Raw genomic sequence first — 24,848 nt, forward strand, 5'->3', positions numbered from 1 at the left:
TTCAATGCTGACATTGGTGTGATAAAAGCGAGATTTAAGATTACACATGAGAGAATAAAATTTCTGGGAAGACTGCTATAGATTGTTTACAGCACACGCATACATATTTGCTATAAGGGGGAGAGGGGTGGTCAGGTAAATACAATTTCTCAAATTAGTTGTTTTAAGGATGGTTTTCTTTATTGAAGTTAGAAGTTTAGTTTCTAACCAATTCATAAAACACAGATAATTAGTTGCTTTGATCACAACATTGGTACTTCACTTGTACAATTTTTTCCTAAATGTTATTTATGGTGATTTTATACAGTTAAAAATGCAGCATGGTATACAACTGTACTAAACAGCTGGAAAGCTGCCATAACTCTGGTTGTACTGTCTTGAAATAATGTACATGTATGTACATATATCTTGATTGTGTATTGTTTAAATGCAGCTGATACTTGTCTGCAATGACTATATGATCTCTGATGCAAAATATGTCCAATAAAACCAAACATTTAAGTCCAAAATGTTGTTACCATTTTTCTGCAATACACACAGTACAAGTAGAGTGCAGTAAAGTGAGGTTGTTATAACCAGCGGTGGCTGTACATTGAAGTGTATTTTGGTAAATGAGGAGTTGTTTTAAAAAGCCTAAGGTTCTTTGACTTGGATGGTATTGCCACATTGTATTTTCTGTGTCTTGTTTGAATATATCTGGCACTGATCATAAGGGTTGCAATGCTGAATATGTAGATGTGGTGTTATAAGACCAATAAGTTGTAACCAGTTACATTGCTGTGGGCACTAACACATGCACATACATAGTGTCTCTTGACAGTGTGCAGAGTGAAAATGTTGAAGAAAGTAGGTCAGCACATGGCAGTCAGTGAATACTTTGAAGACCATATCTTGTACATTTTCTTGTTGGTTTGTATTTCTGTTGTATAAACAGAATAAAAGAGGGTATCAATAGTTATTACAAATTGCTAAAACTAACAATAATTTATACACAGTGTTGTACTGATTATGTAGTAACACATTTAAAATTATTACAAAAATACACTAATGAACTTTATAATTATCACACCTTGATGTGAACATTAACAATTTAATAATAATAAATTATTATTAATCAACATACACATGTAACATGTACAGTATAGTCAGGCGGTGTGCGCACTGGGATTGCTATGCATTGTGGATGTAAAATTTTCAAGATGGCGGCGAAGCTGGGAAAATTTAGTAAGTTACAAGCTTCGTTTATCGATAGAATTATTTCTTTTCTGAGCTCCTTTTCTACAGTTACAAAAACTTATACTCACTAAGATTGTATTTCTGTCAACAAAATAAGCAATGTATATTATATTCAGCAAAAACGCGGACAATGAAAATTCGTCCCGTATCTTTTATTTGACTTAACACTTTGTAAACCACCTGTTACAAGTATTACTGAAGTGTTCTAGTTTAAAGGGAACAAGCCCATGGAAAATTGTGCACAATAATTTTTAAAAAGTGTATTTGCAGGAGGAAGTCAAACCTCAACCGCAAATAACAAAAAAGAACTGCAACAAGCAGCAAAAAGCCTGGAAAAGCTTAAATTATAAAGGATCTTGTTCATAATATTTTGCACCAACTTTTGATCAGTTTGAATAAACATAAACACTAGAATACATCAGTACAATTCGTATCATGCAGACTCGGTAGCTTATACAACACAAGGCAGCTATTAAATCAAGCCTTTTTTACGCAATATTTCTACAGTTGAAAGCTCGAAACGATCAAATCGATTTCAATACTCAAGGTGACACTGAAGTGACTGAACGGACAGAGAAGTCAATTAAAACATTCGAACAGGCCATCTTACCTTGAGTTTGCTCACGATTGTTTTGGGATCACTGACTTTAAGGAGAGTCAAAAAAGTGCTGACTAATCGTGAATGATCGAACAAAGTGATATTGGGTCCAGGTATTGAGTCGTCTTGCAGTAGATGGTAGGCTATCGACCGCTATCGATGCACCGGCAGGGCAGATAATTTATCCTTCGCTCACATGGACCAACATGCGAATGTACGTATAAACAAACGGTATGTATCAAGAATTCGAAGCGAAGACTGTTTTCGCAACCAAACTCGAACTTGTTTGTTCATTAACGTTCTTTTAAAGAAAACATAGACAATTCGCTGATTTTCGCAGCGTATTTAACGAGTACAGCTCGCCTTCGTCGCCTGCCACGAGATGTGCACTTATCCACGACTTGACACAAATGACCAGAATTTTAATTTCGACCATGATGCATAGCGATCCCAGTGCGCACACCGCCTGCAGTATAGTGGACCAGAACGAAAGATTAACATGTATACTCACCTAATATGCAATAAAATTATGGAGAGTTTGTGACCTGGCCAAAGGGTCACAAGGTTCTCAAAGGAGGCCTTTACATGAATTGGGTCAGACACTGAGATTAATAACTAGAACACTATAATACGACTCAAGTAAAACACTTACTTTCAAATTACTTCCTTAAATCAGTTACTACAGTCATTGTAGCCTACAAAAATATATCTACCCTTTTTTGGTTGCTATCCACACAGCTTTATGGTCACTAAAGTATGTCTCAAGAACACCAGTTTGGACCTTTGATTCATTTAAATTTGTGTAAATGTGATCGATTGTAGTTCTGTTATCAGTGGTGAATCCTGAAATATGTTGTTTGTATCCATATGATACAATCATATGATGATATAAAGTGCTGTTTTGTACCTCGTTATTAAAATCAATGTTAAAATCACCAAGTATTATATGAAAACGTTCTGTTGATATAATGGATTGAAGTTCTCTCAATGCTTGAAGTAGACATCTCATTGACACTTTTGGTGACCTATAAATCCCAGCGATAACAACATCTGGCAGGTATTTAACTTTTATGATTGTAATTTCAACTCCATGCATATTTTGACGGACGTATACAAAACATGGACCCGGGTCCATGGACCACCCCTGTGGACCCGGTCCATGGACCACCTTGTGGACCCGGTCCATGGACCACCCCTGTGGACCACCCCTAATTTTCGAAAGAAAATCAAAGTGTAGAATGGGGACAGGGTATGAATTGACGGCAGGTACTAAAACACAAAACAACGAAATGAAACAAAACCAAATTAGCGAAACCACTGAAACGACCAAAACGAAACCGCCGAAACGGTTGAAACGAGCGAAACGAAACATATTCAACTAGGACTCCGGTTAGTCTGTTTACGGTTAGCTGGTAAATGTTTTGCTTGTTTCGGTGATTTTGTCTTGTTGTCTAGCAGAGTATTTTACTAAGCAAAAGGCAATTATGAAGGCTTTAGGTCGGGTAAAAATATTGACAATATTTGATTTAAAAAAACTGTACATTCGGCGGTTACATGCAATGTCTGAGACATGTCTAGATTTTATGCAAATTTGATCCGGTCACGTAATCAAACGTAAATATTCTTACGGCAGATTCTCTGTTTTTAAACATCGTTATTCTTTTGAAATAGATTTATAATGCTACAAAGAACTAAAACGAAATCTTCTTGTCTTTTGAGGCCGACTGTAAACAACGAAACGTACCAAAAATGAATATATTATGATTGCGTGCATGATCTATAATTTGCATAAAATACAGACATTGAATTCCCTTGGGGCCACATCGCACGTTCAAATTTTAGCGCTGTGACAGCCATGCTTTGAAAGAGCCAATCAAAAAAATTGAATTTTCTTACTTGATCAGATCTCGCCTTCCGGCTTCGTCAACCCGCGAGATGCGGGAACGAGATTACTGTTTCAGTTGTTTCGGCGGATTCGTTTTGGTGGTTTAGCTTGTTTTGGTCGTTTCGTTTCGGTGGTTTCATTTCGTTGTTTTGGGTTTTGGTACCTGCCGTCAATTGATTTTCTTTCGAAAATTAGGGGTGGTCCACAGGGGTGGTCCATGGACCGGGTCCACAAGGTGGTCCATGGACCGGGTCCACAGGGGTGGTCCATGGACCCGGGTCCATGTTTTGTATACGTCCATATTTTGACATTTAGGATATTCATCATTACATTGAGCTCTGCTATAAACTGCAGTACCATAGAATGGTCTTTGCGTATGCAACTGCCTATCAAAAAAGGCATCATTTCGAAATAAAGCGAAGTCACTGGTATGATATTCATCATTTTGGTCAAACACCCACAACCTAGTTTCAACAAAGATATTTACATCTGCTGCCTTTACATTAATATCATTTCTCACATCTGATATATGTTTGTGTAAGGAACGTACATTAAGAAAGATAATTTTGACAAAATCATCACTGATGTCTCTGAGAGATAATAAGGATGGTCGAAGATAAGCTTCTGTTCTCAATCTCTCCATCTCTTTTTTAACTTTGTTACTCACAGTTATCGTTTTTTCGTTGAGATTCTTTATATGCAATCCATCAATTGTGGTTACTCTGCTTAATGCAACATAATGAATGGGAGGAATAGCTCGTCTTGAAGTAAGATCAACTACAACCTCAGTTTCAGTGTCACCCTGAGAACGATGAATAGTTTTTCCTGCTGATGGCCGTAAAGGAAATTGTTTTCGAACAATTTGAGCAGCTTTACTTCTCCCTACAAAAAATGTTACACAAACTGGTTTTATTGGTGTCCAATTCTGTTGAATACTATCACTGTAAAGACTTCTATTTTCATTTCGAGTTTTCTCTCCAACTTTAGCATGATCAAATTCAACCCAAACAACTCCATCAGGGCGTTCAGAACTTAGCAGACAAATAAATCTCACTAAACCTGCACTACCATTTGTAAGCCCATCATCTAATCTGATGTTTTGACAGACTTCAATCCTTTCATTTTCTGCAATTGCAAGACGAGTGACTAGTTGCATAGTTTTTCGTGGATCATCTGGAACCTGTCTCAATAACCGTGCCTTTAATTCCTCAGATTGAGCACCAATGACAATATCAACTGCCTTCACAATATATTTTCTACCAGCTGCAGAATTATAAACTGTCCTGTTAAACTCATCGACACTGTCATTTTTAATGAATAAGTGTGGAGCATGTCTGGGATAGTTCACTTCAGGATCTTCAATGATTCTTGCTCTCAATATATTCAAGTCATTCTCAGTGTGAATACCCTCACGTAGCCGATTAAGAATTTCTGCAAACTGACGACTCTCCCTTTGACGCATAATTTCATGCAATTCAAACATCTGAAAATGTTTCTGCCACAGATTAGCAGCTAAAGGAGCATAATCACTTTCCAAATCTTCAAAGACATACCCATCAAATACAGGTTGGAGTTGAAACAAATCTCCAATTGCTATAATACTCACACCTCCAAAATCATAAGCTGTACCTATGATATCCTGCAGTCTTTTATTAATCTGAATATTAAACATAGAATTTCCTACCATTGATACCTCATCAATAAACATTATCTTCAAACTAGCAAATTTATATCTTAAGGAGTTCAAACGACTAGCATCAAGCTTCTTATAAACCTTCAGGGACTGGTTTGCAGGCACTGACAATGCAGTATGGATTGTACTTCCTTTAATATTGTAAGCAGCTTTACCGGTTGGAGCAACAAGAATAGCTTTAATTTGATGAAAATCTTCACCAGCTCTTGTGTTTAAGTATTTATAAACTGCTTGAAACAGCACTTTAGTCAAGTGAGATTTTCCGACTCCAGCACCACCAGACAGAAACAAATAAAAGGGTTCATTAGTTGTCTTCACAAGTTGTAAAACATGATAGAAAAATTTCATTTGATCAACATTAAGAGAACGAACAGCTTCCCTATACTCTTCATCTGGCAATTCATCAAATGAGATATTACGTTCATAATTCTCAGTATTTGAAGGAATCCCCAGATCTTCAGAAAGATCATAGTTCCTAACTTCTTCTGTGTTGCATACATGTTCACATTCAGTTTCTGCAAGGTGATTCAGTTCTACATGTTGTGTGTTTGGGGCTACACAATCCCACATATCATCACTGCATTCTATAGTTTGTACATCATCTAAAGCTTTGTCAAGTTGCTCACTGCATGGTGCATACTGAGCCATTTGATAATTTATCTGTTCTTTTAATATTTGACATCGCTCCTGGTAACTCTCACAGTCTCTTAGCAAATCAGTATTTTCATCTCTCCAAGCAGTAAATAACATTAGCAGCTCACGATAGTGCTTTTCAGGATGACTTTCTTTATTAAACCAAACACACCTTATTACCCTAGCCTTTGACCGCTTCTGAGTTTCTTTTTGGTTCTTCTTAAATGATTTTAACTCATTGGTAGAAGTAATATCTGTACTAACATCATCTTCATTGTTGTCATCATCAAATATTTCTAATGGCAAACCATCAACATCAGTATTCTTGGATTTCTGTGAATTTTTAATGTTTGATTTCCTATAGTCATACCAGGCTGCCCAATCAGCTAATGTTACATTCTCTAGACAAGATGGCCTTTTAGTGTACCTTTTTATCAAGCCACCTGATTCAATATCTTCAGACTCATCTTCCAGCTGCTGAATGTCATCAATTGATTTCAAAAGACAAACTCTTTCATCTGGTAAAGCCGTATTGATAAACACCACTTCACGAGAAGAGCGCCGCATTGGTAACTGAAGTACAATATATACTGCCTCTTGTGCACTTATTTCAACGCTATTTAAGAACTTGTTACCTATGTCACGTACTTGCTGTTTAATACCCAAATTTCCTTCTCTGGCTTCCTCACATGCTTTTCTTAAAAGTTCACTCATACCTCTCTGTGCCTTTGATATGTAGGAAACAACATACATTGCACAAGAATAGATATCTAAGATAAACTGAACATCCATGTTAGCTCTCCATGCCAGCAGACAGTGCTTGTTATAATTATTGATTCTTTGTTCATTTGGCTTTCGTTTCAAAAATATTGTTGCCCTACTTAAGGAAGATCTAATAGCAAGAATATATTCCTCTTCTTTGACACCAAGCTTTGTAAGAAGTTCTTCAAATGAAATGTTGTCTCCTTCCTTCATATCATTTAGTTGCTCCCTGATTTCTTTCCAAGTTGCTTTGTGCTGGTTCAAAAGACTAATCTCCTTAACATCGCTCAAAGGATACAAAATCTGAGTGCTTTTCATTGGAGGCTGCGGGAAATTAAATCTGCATTGTTTCTGAAATTTCTTTTTACAGGTAAATGAATGTTTATGTTCCTGACGAGAAACTAATTCACCTAACTCACAAATACCTGCAGGTTTTGAACAAGAGATTATTTTGTCAACAAAATTACAAACTTTTTCATCCGAATCTTCACCAAACTTTGGTGCACCTTCAATCCATAAAAGCAAATGAATGTGTGGTGAGCCACGTTGCTGAAATTCAACTCGATAAAACCAATCTGCTATTTTTCCAAGAGGTGCATAGTCACTTTTCAAAACTTTTACAATCAACTGCTGAACTTGGAAATCAAAATGTCTTGCACATGTGACAGGATCACTTTGAATCAACCTTGATTTTCTTCCCATGATAATGCATTTAATTCATCATCACTGTATATTTTATGATCGGTCAATTCACCTAACATCCTTAACAGATGATTCCACTTTGTTTCAGCTGCAGAAAAGCTACAGAAAAGTGTTGCAGTTCCAAGTTGCCTTATCATGGCAAATAAATCTTTTTTAGCTTTCTCAAAGTATGGCGGGGAACCACGAAGAGCGCTTAAAAATCGATAGCCTTCATCAAAATGAACTAATTTGTCAAAAGCACCTTCCTTCTTTAACTCCCCTGCTGTCAGTCTCTTTCCTTTTGTTTTGTGCTTTCGTAATGCAATCTGGCACTTGCCTAAGATTATTTTCATTTGCAGCTTTTTCAGTTTAAAGAAGATATTATCAATACACTGAGCAACTCTACGATCAGAACGCCTTAACTCTGATTTGCAAATGTCACTATAATACACAGGCACATTTCTATCCTTATTATCTGCTCTTGCTTGACCACAGAATATACCAGGATATGCTAGCTCTTCACAATATTGGTCTTTAAACACACTTATTGGATGATTGCTTTTACCTGGTGCAATGTTCAAAACCTTTTCACGTTCACAATCTTCTATAAAGTCTGGGGATGTTAACATTGTATCCAAAGTACCAGCACACATTTCTGATTCATCCATCTCATTCTAAGAATCTTCTATTTCCTCTTCAGTAGGACAAGAATCCTTAGAAAGATCTCTACTAGGAAAATGCAAATCTTGTCCACTACCTGAGCATCTCGACATATTTAGAGTCACTGGTATACCTACTAATGCTTTAAGAGAGATAGTGTTTGCTGGTCCATACCCTTTTGAACACACTTCCACAAGAACAACATTTTTTGGGTCAAGAATTTTATATCTGAACAGTTTGACCACAGTGGAAGTGCTTACATTTCCTGTTGCTTCACTCATCTTTCAGTGGTGGTAAATCATGTACAATAGCCATGTGCATACTAAAAAGTGATTGCTCTTTTTCCCAGGCACTACACAAGGAACAAAAAAACACCTCTTCATTACTATCACAATTACTTTGATGAAAAAATGGAATGAAGTTACTTGCCTCATAACACTCACTATCAGTTTCTACTCCATGATATTACAAAAGATGATTTTCTAAACTCATTAAGTCTATTAAAACTTCTTCACAGTCAAGGCAAATAAAAACTTTATCAAGTTGAAATGAAAACAATCCACCATTTTCTGAAAAAGATTGTACAGTAGTATTCGCTGACTTATTTGAAGGTACACTCATTTCCCTAATGTTGCTTGAACTGCTGCAAGCACTATCAATACATATGTCATTTTCTTTACACCCTGTGAACAGATCATACCAATCTGGGTTCAGTTTGATGCTTTCTTGTTGATACAGTACACCATATTCAGTCAGCCACTTAGCTGCTTCAAAAACTTTGGAAGATCTTATGTTTTGAGATAGGACATAGTTCTTGTATTTTAATTTTCTCTTAAGTTGCACTTTGATAGTGTCTGTTTCAGTTGATAGCCTTGGCAAAATATTCACAGTGTTAATGACATCAGCAGGAACATTCACTATGTTGCCATGAATTGAAAACTGCTTTCCTCTACCTGCCTCGTGTATCTTTTGAAAGATCAATCGTGGTGATACAAGTCTCCACTCTAATTCTGTTAAGTCTAAATGGTCAGGTTTACATGGAAAACTCATTTTATTTTGGACTGCACATACAGGGACTTTATTCTGCTTTAGGTGATTATAACAAGTATGGCAAACCCATTGAACTGTGCAACAGTGCTCTTCTGTCTTAATGCATCTAAGCACAGCTTCATTATCAAGTTTCAGTACAGTTTCAACTCTGACAAGGCTGTGTTTGTACCACAATTGATCACAACATATGCAGACAAGTGTTGGCCCTGTAGCAACAAGTTTGTGAAAATTAACGATAAGCTGATCATAAGACGTTTGCTTTAAGTCACCTCGCATAGTCTGAACTTTGACACTTTCAGATAGTTTTCTTCTTGAATAGGCTTCTCTCCTTTTATTTAACCGCTCTTCTTTCTGTCGTTTAGTTTCAGTTTTCTTCATTCTTCTTTCGGATTCCCGACGTATTTTTAATCTCCTTTCTTTTTGTTCTTTGCTTTCAGTTTGCTGTTTTACTCTTTTTTGTTCTCTATTCTTCTTTAAGCTATTTTCTCTCTGCTCTTTGGTTTCAGATTCTCGCTTTTTTCTCATTTGTTCCCGAGCCTTCCTTAACCTGTCCACTCTTTGTTCTTTGCTCTCAGTTTCCTTTCCTTTTTCCTAATCCTTTGTTCCATATACTTTCTTAACCTATTTTCTCTCTCTTCCTTGCTCTCAGTTTCTTTTTTTTTAATTCTCTGTTCCCGACACTTTCTCAACCTATTCTCTCTCTGCTCCTTGGTTTCACTTTTTTTCCACTTTTCATACCTTTCTCTGTGCTTTTGTGACATACATGTAGTCTCTTTTTTACCTTCACTTTCAACTCCTTCTTTTCTAAATTTTTTATCTCTCATCCTGAGTGGGCCTTCTTTGTGCTCTATTGATTTAGTTTGTTTCCTCTTCCTGTACATATTATCATCACTTACATTTTGTGGTGACAAACTTTCTGTTTCCAATTCAAGTAAATTGTGACACTGACTTTGCCCTGATGTAGCATTAATTCTTGCTTGTTCTAAACTTCTTTTATGATTACCATTTTCATCTGACACATGATGAAAATCTGATACTTGATCGTGTGACCCATTGCACTTTATAGCATTGTCTATTGACATAAATGACAGACTACAAGAATTGGCGTACTTACAGCTCTGATTACCTGATAAACTTTTAACTTTAACACCCAGGACTTCAAATGGGACTAAACTCTTTTCTTTGTAAAAGTTTTGAAGGTGCTGAACCATTTCCTCTACATTTTTAAATTCCAACACTATGGCTGTTCCATTTACTGCAAGATTACCATGGGTATCTCGTGAATGGGAGTCAAAAATTCTATAATGACCTTTGTTGTCAATAACAATAGCAACTGTATTGATTTCAATTGTCAACAGAAAGGCAACATAGTCTTTTATTAACATATTTAATGCATGTTGCAATGGTACATAACAGTCTCTAACATCAGACATGTGTAAGTCACCAGCAAAACTTCTACTAAAATTAATGGCAAAGTCTTCGTCATTAATTGACAAAGCCGAAGGAATTTCAGATAACAACAAAAAGTCTTTTCCTATTGAATTACTAATATGAGAATAAAGTACATTGCCTTGAATCAGTATTTCATTAAGCAGATCCCTACACCATGACGCATTACCTTTGAAACTGTAAACAACAGCAGTTAAACACATTGCAACACATTGTTTACCAGCATTTTGTCCAAACAGTGAAACATCACCTTGATGATAATCAGCCCTAACAGTTTTAGACGGATCTACAACTTGGAAAGGCCCAGGATTCATTTCCACATCATTGGCAAGTCGAATCAATAGTGGAATATAGAAACGATACAGACACATTTGAGTGAACCAAAGTCTAGCGTAATAAGCCATTTGCCACGAGTGGATTACTCTTTTTAATGTTGGCAGATATAGCGTTTCCATATAAAACATAAACAACAGCATAGACCAGAATTTCCCTCTCATACGATCTGAACATTCTTTGGCTTTCAAACGAATATAATGTAACCCTACGGCTGCTCTATATTGCATTAAAGACACCATGATCAAAGGTACCAGTGAACGTTCGTGCAAAACAAAACTTTCAGATAGCTCACCTTTTCAATCTCTTTCAGTTGCTTTCTCGTACAGCAGTCACGACAGTGAACAAGTCACTAAAGTCACCAGATATTTCAGTTATTTCAGGTCTGACAAATCTGACAAATATTTCAGTGTTCTTTCAATGCTATTTCAGTGTTCTTTCAGTACTATTTCGTGCTATTCCAATGACAGGCACAGCTCCAGCCGAAACAGCGCTCACGTAAAGGCGTAAACACTCGACAATTTGATGTGGACCCTTGCGCCTATGCGTGTTTGTCGAATCGTATGTATGTACGATGTCAGCTCTTTTTACGTGTTTGTAAGTGAGCGCAAAATTTTTTGATACCTGACGTACGACAATCTCAACAGACAGCAAATTTCCGTTGCAGCAGAAAACGACTCTACCCTCCCAAGATGGCGGATCGTAAAAGCGAAGCCAAGACTTGACCCACGTGACATTAATTCCTGTTGTTACTATACTGTAATCCCATGGCCCAGTCCATTCGTCTCAGTTGATCGGTCGATCGCGCTTTTATTTACACACGATAAATGTGTTGGAACAGACAACAGAGAACAGACGTAGATTAGCTCAATTGAAACAGTAATATTTTATTATTATTATTATTTTTATTTTTTTTACATTTCCCTTTGTTGCCTCAACAAAGGTTACGTTATATTGTAGCGCGTATAGCGTGACTCCCGATGAACAACATATACGATACATACGATACACGCGAGCAAGCTTAAGGTCAAACGGTATCTCGCTCACAGCGGCCCTGTGTGGTCCTGTTTATTAAAAAAAAAATAGAAATTTCTGTCTTCTAAATCTACTAGAACTCATCGAATATAATTAGTCTCTTTCGTTTATTCACTGTAGTGTTCCATTCTTACTGCACGGAAGTATTTTGCTTTTATGTTCTACGCGGGGATTTCTTGTTAAGTTAAACTTGATTTCGAACATAGGATACACGCGAGCAAGCTTAAGGTCAAATGGTATCTTGCTCACAGCGGCCCTGTGTGGTCCTGTTTATTAAAAGAAAGTAGAAATTTCTGTCTTCTAAATCTACTAGAACTCATCGATTATAATTAGTATCTTTCGTTTATACATTGTAGTGTCCCATTCTTACTGCACGGGAGTATTTTGCTTTTGTGTTCTACGCGGCGATTTCTTGTTATTAAGTTAAACTTGATTTCTGTTCGATTGAGCTAAACGGATCCGGTCGATCGGCTGCCTGCATTAAAGCGATGACGTCATCAGTTGCACGTCATCGCTTAAAAAGAAAAAAAAAGAAAAAACTGTCTCCTCTGGGATTCGAAGTCAGATGCCTACACGAGTGTGCTACTCAGACATACTTAATCTCATAAGACGAAAATATCTTATATCAATGTAATAGATATTCCGCTGTTTATCTGTTATTATGTGCATCAAAAAAATGTTTGAATCACCTGCTGCTCATAAATTTTCAACTTTTAAACTTGGCAAAAAATTGAGTCGTGGCTCGAAGAGCTCTTTGATTTATACTGGGTTTGTGTTTGAGAGATTTTGGTAGAAGTTTGTATTCACCTGACTGATCAAGGTTGACCCCTGAAAAGCATAAACCATCATGCGACCCAGATGTTTGCTAAGAAATCTAAAAAAAAGTTAACGTCGTTGGTGGCATAAATCATGCTCTAAAAGCTTTCAAAGAAAGAAAATATCTTGATTATAAATGAATGGATTATAACTAAGTTTATCAATGATGTCTACCCCCAGAATCCCATTCGGTTTTATCGTTCATGGTTTATGCTTTTCACAGGGTCTTCGTTTCTTCTATTTGGTTTATATGAAACAACCTGTTACTGATATAATTATATATCATTCAGGGTGGCCTTGCCACGTCCCAGGAGATGTGTATAGATATGTTATTTTACTACCCAAAGATGCCAAAAGAAGTAGCCTGCAACAGTATTCAATACAAACCAGTTCATGATTTCATTGACAAGTACTTGTAAGTATTCATAATATAATCAGTTCAAAGAATTTAATTGTTTCCTAGCTTTTCACAAACAAATAATTGGTTAAATTCTTCTACTAATATCTTAATGCGATTTCCGCAATCTAAATGGTTGACCTACTCTTAATCTCCTTTCTCTGTGAAGTTAAGAGCTCAAAATGATAGTTTCTCTTCGCGTCTTTTGTCTCTTTAACAAAGTAAACAAAAATATACTAATAAATTAATTTTATTAATTTAATCTATTTTCACTGTGCTGCACAACATAAACTTAAGAGATATACCAACAATAGAAAGAAATATAAGTCATTTGCCGGGCTGGGAGGTCCGTATAGTGAAAAACTGTGACCGAGGTCTTGAAAATGCTGCCCGAGGCCGCAGGCCGAAGGCAACAATTTCAAGGCCGAAGTTACAGTTTTTCACTATACCGACCAACCCTAAACCGGTAAATAACTTATTTATTTGTTTCCTACTTTAATGTGTTTGATTAGAAAAAACCTTAAAAAACCTAAAACGATTTTCTTGCAACTGAAAATGTGTTTGCATATATTATATGCGTGCATCCAATGTTGATACGGCAAGAGTGAAGAATGATCTGTTTGCTATAAGAGCTTACTGCCAAACAAAATAAATTCGCTAAAATGAACAGTACTCAAAACAGTACTCAAAACCAAACGATCACGGAAAATGAACAGTACTCAAAACTAAAACAGAGCATAAACAATCAGCGAGTCGCGAAACACTTTTAACTCCATTTCGGCTTGTGAGTTTAACTTACTTTTCGGACTATAAAGCACTTTAATACAACAGATATTTTCCAGCGATTTTAATCGCTGGAAAATATTTGTATTAAACGAGTCAAAAACCTCTGTGTTGATTCACACAGTTTTGTTTTGATAAATATAGTTTGCGAATGTGAAACTGAATGAAGCTAAAATGTGTAGTTTGGTCGCCTGCACACGGCACAATATTGCAAGAATTAAATTGACTGTTTATTTTATAAAGCATCTCATTTTCTTGAATGGCGATAAGCAGTATTCGGTTTTGGAGAAAAGTAGCAGAGAGGCAAGGTGTTTGAGAGGATAAATCGAGTCTGTAAGCCGGCGACTTGCAGTTAACCCCAATGGCGTGAAAATCAGTGCGAATGCACAAACAACAATCGACAAACCACAGCCATAAGAACTTCAAGGCCTTTAATTCCACTGCTTATTTGCCCTTTCAAATTTACAATGGTTTTGGAAAGCAAAACTGTCATGGGTTCGTTCGTCTCGCCGCGAAATAAAACTCACGGAAGCGTTACCGTGGCCCGTGGGCAGAGATAGGAGAATCTTGCCCGCGCTAAGAACCAATCAGATTGCAGGATTCGTTACCGTGCCCTCTGAGAAAAAAATAAAAAACAATACAGCTATATAAGGAAAAAAGATGCAGTGTGGAAAGACTACAAGGGAACAGTAGAACCAAACGTGCTAGCCCACCAAAGATACCTACATATAAATTTAAAATAAGGAAAGGAAAGGAAAAAGGCTATTTAAAATGTTATAAAATTTGAAAAACGATCTCTGGCTTAAAAACTTTAAAAATACGAGCTTTCGGCTGTTTGAACTACAACCTTCGACGGGTAAAATGTAAAAAAAGTTTTTAAGCCAGAGGTCGTTTTTCAAATTTTATAACATGTTTTATCCTGGCTGTGGTCCTTCAATATTTTCACGCTATTTAAAATGTTAATTATCAAAGATAGATATGATGCCCAAGTGACATGTGGGCGATTAGGATCAAAGTCCTTGCCCTTGTAAGACTGTCTAGTGCAACGTTGCCTAAAGAATCGCAGGCTAAGATTATCATTCCTTATAGTCTAGCGGGTTAGCAAAATTATCGTTACACGCCGGACAAAAGAATTAAACTTGGCACACGTAGTCTTTGAAGCATGGGCTTTAAGAAAATCCAATGCTCCAAGAACATGGATCGCGAGAAAGGACAATTACGTCATTACAGAAATCGACAACATATTTGTTATCTTCGATCCGCCATCTTGGATTTGAAATTTTTTCTAGAACGTACGAAAACCGCCAAAAAGTACTGAAAGAAAATAAAATGGTGCAAAAAATGCTCAAAAGGTAAAAATAACTGCATTAAAGTTAATTTTCTTCTATAAAAACACAAAAATTACAAATTTGGCAAAACATGTCTCTCAAAATGCCGTTTCCATGGCAACATCAAGTCTCTGACACAACAACCTGTCTTATCAAATTATTTCTAAATATATATTTAGATAAAGTTGCAAAGTTTCGCAGTGTTTGGTTGAATGTTGAAAACGTTATAAACGTTCAAAGGCGGCGCGGGCACTCCCCCCCCCCCCCCCGGTCTGGATAGTTTTAACATTCCTTTTTTGTGATACCTTTATCAAATTGACGGAAAAGCCCACTCCAGCTACACTTTGAGGAACAGCTTGATTTTAAGGGGATGTTTGAACGCTATTCCCGCCTCCTTCGGAATGGCCACGCACTGACTTGCAAATTCGTTTCTTTCCACTTCCACCTTCATGTTTTTAGTGACGAATTTATTAGGCTGTGTCTCTGTACACACGGCCAAAACCCTGGCCAAAACCCAAGCCTGGTATGCAGCTCTTTGAATATTGTTAGCAAGGCATCATGAAAAACAAATTACTTCCTGTTAAATAATAGTTTTTTAAAAATGTAATTGTAATCCGGTTTTCTACTTACATATGAACTGTCAATATCTCTTTAGTCTCTGAGTGTGCTAAAGAACAGCTAACTGTAACGAACTTGCTTTGTTTTAAGTAAGGAAAGGCTTCACAAAAAGGCAAATTTGTATCGCAGCCTTGCAAAAGACGTGAAAAGCAGGAATTGACTTTGATTGCTCCAAGCCTAAATTTCCACAGAATTGTAATTGACTTCTCAGAAAATGTGTACCAATTCCAAACGTCACCGATATGCCAGTTTACTCGCGGAGACTTCCCTTGTATATTAAAGGATTTGCCAACCAGTGCAAAAACACCAAGACCAATATCCGTATCAATTGTTCAAATTTCAATTTTGCTCTGCCCATTCAAAAGCGTCAAACAAATAAACTATTTCTCTGATATCCTCTTCTTTATACATGTTTATAAATGAAGTCCACCATCAACTTGTCGCTAGTACCCTTTGCAACTACCGAAGTACTTTTTGTCCCATCCACTTTTCTTTTGAGTGTTCTCATTATACATGAGTCCCATCTTTTGAAAGAAAGTTTAACTACTCATCTTTGTTTATGGTATCGCGAAGAAGGCATTTGTAGTGTATTGAGCCAGCGGTTACGAGCATGCACACTTAGGCGCATTCTGTACCATGTGCTTTCGAATAAAACCAAATACATGACTAGTGGCGACGAGGATTAAGTCGTAGGAAAACGTCGAAAATATGACCGCTATCGGGAAGATAGAGAGTTTTGATGAGACACAAGAGAAATGGGAAACTTATGCGGAACGTGTAGAACAGTTTTTCTTAGCAAACAACATCGATGAGGACCGCCAAGTGCCAACCTTGTTAAGCTTGATCGGGAGCAAAACATACACATTGTTGAGGGACCTTCTTTCACCGGATAAACCAGCCACGAAGAGCTTCCAAGAGATCGACACGACCCTTCAGCAACACTTGAGTCCTAAACCATTGGAAATAGCAGAACGCTTTCGTTTTTACAAACGAAATCAGCGAGAAGGAGAAACCGTTTTGGCCTACGTAGCAGAACTGAAGAAACTAGCGACTCACTGCAACTTTGGCGCAAACCTTAACGAAGCTTTACGGGATAAATTGGTCTGTGGCCTTCAAAATATGCAGATACAGAGGCGGTTGCTTTCAGAAGCAAAACTGAAATATTTCAAGGCTTTGGAGATAGCCGTAGCGATGGAAACTGCCGTCCGTGATGCTTCGGAATTGCACAGTGAGCTGCACGCAGAACCTCGAGTTGACAAGATCTCAGATAACAGCAAGCCACCGCCACCGCCACCGCCGCCGCCGAACCCCACGCCTAAAGTTTGCTATCGATGCGGAGGAGACTCACACGCATCACACAATTGCAGATTCAAGGACCAGGCATGTTATTATTGTGGAAAGGTGGGCCATATTTCCAGAGTTTGTAACTCGAGACGACAAGGTAAGCCAAAGCAACCACCCAAAACACCACAAAACACTCAAGTCCATACTGTTCAGTACAGTGAAAGTGATGAATTTGAAGATGTGTTAGGAAGCATGAAGATACACAATGTGAGCAAACCAAGCAGTGATGTAATCTGGGTAGTTCTGAAAGTAGAAGGGAAACCGTTGAAAATGGAACTGGACACAGGCTCGGCTGTGTTGATCATTCCACATGATTTGTACATGGAGAAATTTAATGACAAACCTTTGCATAAAACTGAACTAATGTTGAAAACCTACACGGGGGAAAACATTGTTCCACTGGGAGTGCTTAAGGCAAATGTTGAGTACAAAGATCAGCAACCCTTACCTTTGGATCTGTATGTGGTTAAGAATAAGGGCCCTGCGTTGATGGGAAGGGATTGGCTCTACAAGATACGCCTGGATTGGTATGCTATTAAATCACTAAAAGCTTCACAAGCCCCACCAATTGCTAAAGAGCGTCTGCAGACCATGCTAGACAAATACTCTGATGTTTTTGAAGATAAACTTGGAACATTTAAATCAGCTAAAGCAAAGCTAACCCTCAAAGAAGATAGCCAAGCTCATTTCTGCAAAGCTCGTGCCGTGCCTTACGCCTTGAGGCCCAAGGTTGAAGAAGAACTGAGAAGACTTCAGAATGAAGGTATTCTCACGAAAGTTGAGTGGAGCGATGAGGCCACGCCCATTGTACCTGTCCCAAAGAAAGATGGGTCTGTCAGAATTTGTGGTGATTACAAAGGCACAGTGAACCCAGAACTACAAGCTGAGCAGTATCCTTTACCCCGCATTGAAGATATCTTTGCAAAGCTTAGTGGTGGGCAGAAATTCTCAAAGATTGACCTTCGTCAGGCATACCACCAACTACAGATGGAAGAAGATTCCAAGAAATACCTCACCATCAACACACACATGGGTCTGTTTCAGTACAACAGACTGGTGTTTGGCATCACATCAGCACCTGCTATCTGGCAGCGCACCATTGATCAAGTGCTGGAAGGAACATCTGGCACAAGCTGTATCCTTGATGATATGATCATTACTGACAAGGATGATGAAGAACACCTGACTAACTTAGAAGAAGTTCTGCGACGGCTTCAGCTTCATGGGTTGAGAGCAAACAAGGCAAAATGTGAGTTCTTCAAAGAGACGATAACCTATTGTGGACATGACATCGTCAAAGATGGCCTACACAAGTCAGCAGAGAAAGTTGAACCAGTATTGAGTGCGCCACGTCCAAACGATGTAGCTGAAGTGAGATCTTTTCTCGGGCTAATCAATTACTACCACAGGTTCTTGCCTAACCTATCGACAGTAGTACATCCCCTGACACAACTTTTGGAGAAGAATAATCAGTGGAAATGGACAGAACAGTGCGAGATAGCATTCCACAAAGTGAAAGAAATGATCACTTCAGAGCAAGTTTTAACGCATTATGATCCCAGCCTACCAATAAGGCTTGCTTGTGATGCATCCCCTGTCGGTATTGGAGCGGTGCTGTCCCACGTGATGAAGGACGGTACCGAGCGACCCATAGCTTTTGCTTCAAGGACACTCACCAAAACTGAGCAAAAGTATGCACAGATTGACAAAGAAGCCTTGTCAATAATCTGGGGGGTAAAGAAGTTCCATATGTATTTGTTTGGCCGCTCTTTCACATTGTACTCAGATCATCAGCCATTAACGTCAATCTTTCATCCGCGGAAAAGCATCCCTGTGGTCACTGCAGCTCGACTGCAACGTTATGCCTTGTTCCTGGCGGGCTATGATTACACCATTGAATACAAGAACACTAAAGTTCACAGTAATGCCGATGGTCTTTCCCGCCTACCACTCGTAAATGAATCCAGGGATGAGGAAGTTGTCGACCCAGTGGGTGTATTTAATTTGATGCAGTTTGATCCACTTCCAGTCACAGTGGATAACGTTAGGCGAGAAACACAACGAGATCCTGTTTTGGCTCAAGTGTATGAGATGATAAGTAAAGGTTGGCCACACAACCCTGACCCTGCACTCAACCCCCATTTTGTTCGCAAAGATGAGATCACATTACAATCAGGCTGTCTGATGTGGGGGATAAGAGTCGTAGTACCTCCAAAGTTGCGCCCTCAAGTTCTCGAGGAACTTCATCAGGGACATATGGGGGTTGTGAAGATGAAGGCCCCAGCCCGAAGTTACATCTGGTGGCCTGGAATCGACAAGGAAATTGAACTGACTGTTAAGTCCTGCTCAGGTTGCCAACTAACAGAGAGAGAGCCCAGTACAGTACCGGTACACCCATGGGAGTGGCCTTCGTCCCCCTCGCAACGAATTCACATTGATTTTGTAGGTCCGTTCCTCAACAGCATGTTCTTGGTGGTAGTGGATGCACATTCAAGATGGCTAGAGATAGAGAGAATGACTAGTACAACCTCAGAGAAGACCATTGAAGTCCTTCAGAAGTTATCTGCCAGATGTGGAATACCAGCCCAGTTGGTAAGCGATAACGGGTCGCAATTTACATCAGAAGAGTTTCAGCAATTCCTTAAGAGAAACGGAATCAAACACATCACTTCAGCACCTTACCACCCTGCCACCAACGGGCTGGCGGAACGCGGTGTGGGGAGCTTCAAAAGTGCGATGAAGAGCGAAACTGAAGTGAAATCCTTGAACCTTAAGTTGGCAAGATTTTTGCTGGCTTATCGGAACACTCCCCACTCAACCACTGGAGAGCCACCATCCCAGTTGTTCTTAGGAAGGAGATTACGCACTCGACTGGACCTGTTAAAACCAGATCTCAGCGTCCAGATAAACAACCGTCAGATAGACCAGTCTGTCGCCAAGGGTGGTTCTGTAACGCGGCATTTTTCCATTGGCCAGAGAGTAATAGCACGAAATTACAATGGAAAATCAAATTGGGTGCCAGGTATTGTGCGTGCACAACTAGGACCCCTGTCTTATGAAGTGGAGATTGGGCCTAACTTAGTTTGGCGTCGACACACAGACCAAATCAAAGATTCCAATGTTCCTGTTGCAGACAACCATACACCAGTTATCCAGCCGTTGCTTTTCCCGCCCCCAGTAGAGTACCATGGTGACCAAGTAGCTGAGCCTCCTGAGCAGACAGAAGCCATCCCACGGGAGACAGGTTTTTAGCCACCCAATCCAGCGGCTAAACCTTCAGTTAGCAGCCCGCAGAGCCAGATTGAACATGTTCCTGCTAGAAGATACCCTACCAGGGAGAGGAAGCTCCCAGCCCGACTGGACCTTTGAACATTGAACTGCCCATTTCTTGGGCTTTGACTTTATTTGTAGAATAGCATGTTGTGTTGGACTTTTTTTTTCCCCGGAAACTTTTGGGGTACGAGACTGGCTTAAGGGGGAGGAGTTGTAGTGTATTGAGCCAGCGGTTACGAGCATGCGCACTTCTGCGCATTCTGTACCATGTGCTTTCGAATAAAACCAAATACATGACAGCATTCCAGTTCTTTCCTATAGGGGACTAACTTTTACTTAAGCACCAGGCCTAAATTTCTCCTTTGTGCCATTCCTCGCTTTCTCTGGCAGACAGCGATCCTACACTACCGTGACCTCCACTCAATTGACAGTTTTCAGTTCCCGCCTATAGCTAAGAAATGGCAGAAAGACTTGCTCTGAATACTCTGAAAACAATTTTGTAACGTTCGGCTAGTATTGTAAATCAGGAAGTTACCGTCAAACACTTCACATTCAACCCTGCATTCACACAGTTTTCCTGGTATCTTGCGTTTCTTTGAGTAGACGCGACGTCCAAATTGTCATAATCGTATATAAGGTGGAAAAGCGTGGTTTTTATGGGCGAAAAATATGCTTAGGTCGCCTTTACATTGCTGGCTACTGATATACCGGCGTACGTCATGCCCGCTTGCTTTGATTCGATTTGCTGACAAAAGACTTGCGGTTAATAATGGTAGTCAATTCCTCTAAATGGTCGGGTGATTGATTTCGTAGTTTTACAGAGTACTTCTTTACGGAACGGTTAAATTGTATTGTCGTTTCTCAATCCGATTCTTTGATAGTGCACTATTAGACGGGATGGGATCTCCGTTAGCTCCACAACCCCTCCAGTGTTCTTGACTTTGGCCTATTTCTGTTCGTGAGCTTGATTGACTAGGAGCACATAAAGCCGCCTAGATGTTTCCTGGATGACTCATAACATGCTGAAAATGTTGGACACTAACCCAGCGACTGCAATAGGCGATTTGCATGATGGCGTCACTTGACTACAACTACCAGAATCCTCCACTTTGTCTTTTTGTCATTCTAATTAGAGCAATTGTTTTTCAAACCCCACTGTGGGTTAAAATTTGAATAACAAAGGAAAAGCGAAATGAATTCTGGTATTTGTAGTCAAATGACGACATCGTGCAAATGTACTATTGACGTGGTTGTCTAAAGCAAAGAATAGGGACATAAGTTGTTGAAGATGCTCTAGGTCTTGAAGATACTTTTGTCTCGTTCTCTGTGCGAATGTATCAATGTCAAGAGAACGTTGCTTTCAAAAACCAATCCGCCGATTCTTCAAATCATTTACACAACCAGTACCACGCAACAGAGTGCCGAGGGCATTCCGCAGCGTCTTCTCGATATGCAGTCCTCCAGGCACTATAAGGAACTTTTCCCATATAATTGCGGCACTTTTCACTGAATTCTGTGTTTTGTAAACTTTTGTGTAAAGAGAGCTTAAATGTTTGGTGTTACGTACCATGCATGCTGCAGCAAACCATGCCAGTCACACACAAGTTTCCAAGTCAGTTGTTCTTTATCTAGTTTATCTGTAAGTAACATCCCCTGAAGTTTATTTATCGAAACAACTTTTTTCAAAACAGGCCCATGCTTTTATTTGACAGTTATTATAAAGGATTGTCAAAATGTTTTGCTTATCCTGTCTTCATGAAAGTCAGGAGCCCTTACTAAATTTCATTCATTGTCATATTACACAAAACAACCAAAAATACCTGTCTCACGTAAAAAATGACGTCACTTTCGCCCTCCAAGTGAGACGATTTTTTTGGAGCATTGGATTTTTGGAAATTTTATGTTCAAAGGTCTTCGTATACCAAGTTTGGTGCTTTTGTCCAGTGTTTGACGATTTCCGCAAAATTTGGTACTAACCCACTAGACTATTAGCCCATCGGGTAAGTTATCCCCTTAATGATGCATATGGCAAACGAGAACTGAGGGTGCAGTGATATGTTCCTTTTTACCTTGTATTTTCTTTCTAACTATAACATCATGCAGTGAATTTTTAGGCCAAACACGCAGCCTTGTCGAGTTACACTTCCTCTTGGAAGGTAATAGGCGATATTATCGTCGACAGAATAGTTCAAAACAGACTTCACAAACAACAGCAGACTTTGATGACATTGAAAACAAATGCCACAAATAGACAAGGTAGTCGCCTAACTGGTAAATATATTGTGAGTTGGGTTTGAGCTCACCAGTCAGTAACCTTTGGTTTTTATTCATATTTCAGTCCACACCTTAAACCACAAGTAACGTCACTGCATTACAACCCTCTTGTTGCCATCAATATCACATGGACTGAAGAAATGGTGTCCGACTTGAGGAGGGGATACGATGAAGCAAAAACCTTTATTCCAACTTGCAAACACAATTGGGTATGTAGACGTGCAGAGATTCAGTACAGTAATCTATAAAGTCATTGATTTGACGTATTATTATTATTATTATTATTATTATTATTATTATTATTATTATTATTATTATTATTATTATTGTTATGTTCTTTACGTAATGTTTGCTTAAAGTCCTTAGCGCCGAGACCAAACCATGGTCCTGGGGCACTAAAGGGTAGCCAGTTTTTAGGTTGACAACACCCTCCTCAAAATATGCGCTGTACCCAGCAAGGTTATCTTCTGTAGTTCACTGATGCTTATTTGGCCGGGGATTCTTCCAATATAACTCTGTAGTCCCTTTTTGATAGCTCCAAGTGCTCCAATGATAACTGGTATCGTTTCCGTTCTCATGCTCCACATTCGGCTTGTTTCGATTTCCAAGTCCTTATATTTGGATAGTTTTTCAGTGACTTTCACGGATGTGTTTCTGTCTGATGGTACTGCCATGTCAATAAATTTACAGGTTTTCGTTTTGTGGTTTTCTGGTCTGTTGGCTGTTATTTTCCTGTCTGTGTGTATGGGCATGTCCCATAATATTGTGACATCATCATTATTATTATTATTATTATTATTATTATTATTATTATTATTATTATTATTATTATTATTATTATTATTATTATTATTATTATTATTATTATTATATATTATTATTATATATAATAATAACAATAATAATAATAATAATAATTAAAAGAGTAGACTGTCAAAAATTGTCTATGTTCCAATTTAATGTATTATTAAGACTAAACACAGCAGAGCTTTTCCAGTATTTTTCACGACACAGTTGCATCCCGAAAACTCGAACCTTCAAGGGGAATCGAAAATGGTTCGAATTAGCGGGAGGTTCGAGTTATGGATGGTTTGAGTTATCGGTATTCAACTGTACCATTCTTTTAATTTATCAGCATTGTTTTCGACGCGCCCGTGCCAAATATAGCAAGAAAATGACGGACTTCTTACGCTGTTTCTTTCCAGGTTCCCAGGGTAGCCGCTTTAATTCGTAGTCAAAAATTCTATAAAATACTAATGACCACAAAATGGAACGTCTAAACATGTTCTAATACATAAGCCAATATGTTCCTGAGCTCCTGACGTCAATTTTATGATGATGAAAATTAGTGTTAATATTATTTTCAGCCATTTTTCTGATCCTTTTTTCTTTTCTTTTTTTTTTCAGTTAAAGGGACCACCGTACAACACAATACCGATTCCAAAGATCACCAAACCACTGCCACCACCAGAGTCAAAATGTCAGGAGGAGATCGAAGAAACTAACTCCTCCATGAAAGCTGCCCCTCTTACTTTTGTTCTGTCTCTATCTGGATTCATGGCCATGTTTCTGTGAGAGAACGAAGATACATCCTTCCGTAACAGACCTAAAGAAACTGAACATGGCGTATTTGATGTTTGTTTTCGCTTGTTTTGTTTGTTTGTTTTTTATGCACTCCCACCCAACCCAAAGTCCAACCCTCTTCCAGCAAACATCGGCTTTAGTGTCTTCCCCTCCCACCTCCCCCCAAACACACACCAATTGCAAGTTGTTTGCCTTTCTGGTGGAGTGTGAAATGAATACCGGCCTTTGCCGTACGTGTGCCGATGGCACGCTGTATTATTAAGGCACGGCGATGGCACGCTCATTTTGTTTGAGACGGAGGAGGTCTTTTTTTTATAAGTCTTTCGTTGCAATGGGTTAACACCCTGGTGGATAATTGTCTGCCGCAATCAGTTTTTCACCTGGTCTGCTGGTGAAGGCTGTACAATTTGGTACCG

General features: G+C 38.7%; 1 protein-coding gene and 1 long non-coding RNA gene across 3 annotated transcripts in view; one reads left to right on the top strand and one right to left on the bottom strand.

The window, feature by feature from the left end:
* The window catches only part of LOC144655989 (DBH-like monooxygenase protein 1 homolog), a 48,047-nt gene extending 23,448 nt beyond the window's left edge, over positions 1 to 24,599 (top strand). For both annotated transcript variants that reach the window (XM_078516192.1, XM_078516193.1), the window contains exons 13-15: positions 13,122 to 13,246; positions 22,913 to 23,057; positions 24,256 to 24,599. In XM_078516192.1, the coding sequence (XP_078372318.1) occupies positions 13,122 to 13,246; positions 22,913 to 23,057; positions 24,256 to 24,423 (438 nt within the window). In that variant the 3' untranslated portion in view covers positions 24,424 to 24,599. The remainder of the gene's footprint in view (positions 1 to 13,121; positions 13,247 to 22,912; positions 23,058 to 24,255) is intronic.
* Positions 159 to 12,513, bottom strand: LOC144656002 (uncharacterized). The gene is made up of 2 exons (XR_013571233.1): positions 11,276 to 12,513; positions 159 to 919 (listed from the first exon to the last, which is right to left on the bottom strand). It is a non-coding gene; the product is annotated as an uncharacterized LOC144656002 (long non-coding RNA).
* Positions 24,600 to 24,848: the final 249 nt, after the last annotated feature.

This window comes from Oculina patagonica, chromosome 6 (genome assembly GCF_052425735.1).
Source record: "Oculina patagonica isolate OP01 chromosome 6, crgOcupat, whole genome shotgun sequence".
NCBI classification, from domain to species: domain Eukaryota; kingdom Metazoa; phylum Cnidaria; class Anthozoa; order Scleractinia; family Oculinidae; genus Oculina; species Oculina patagonica.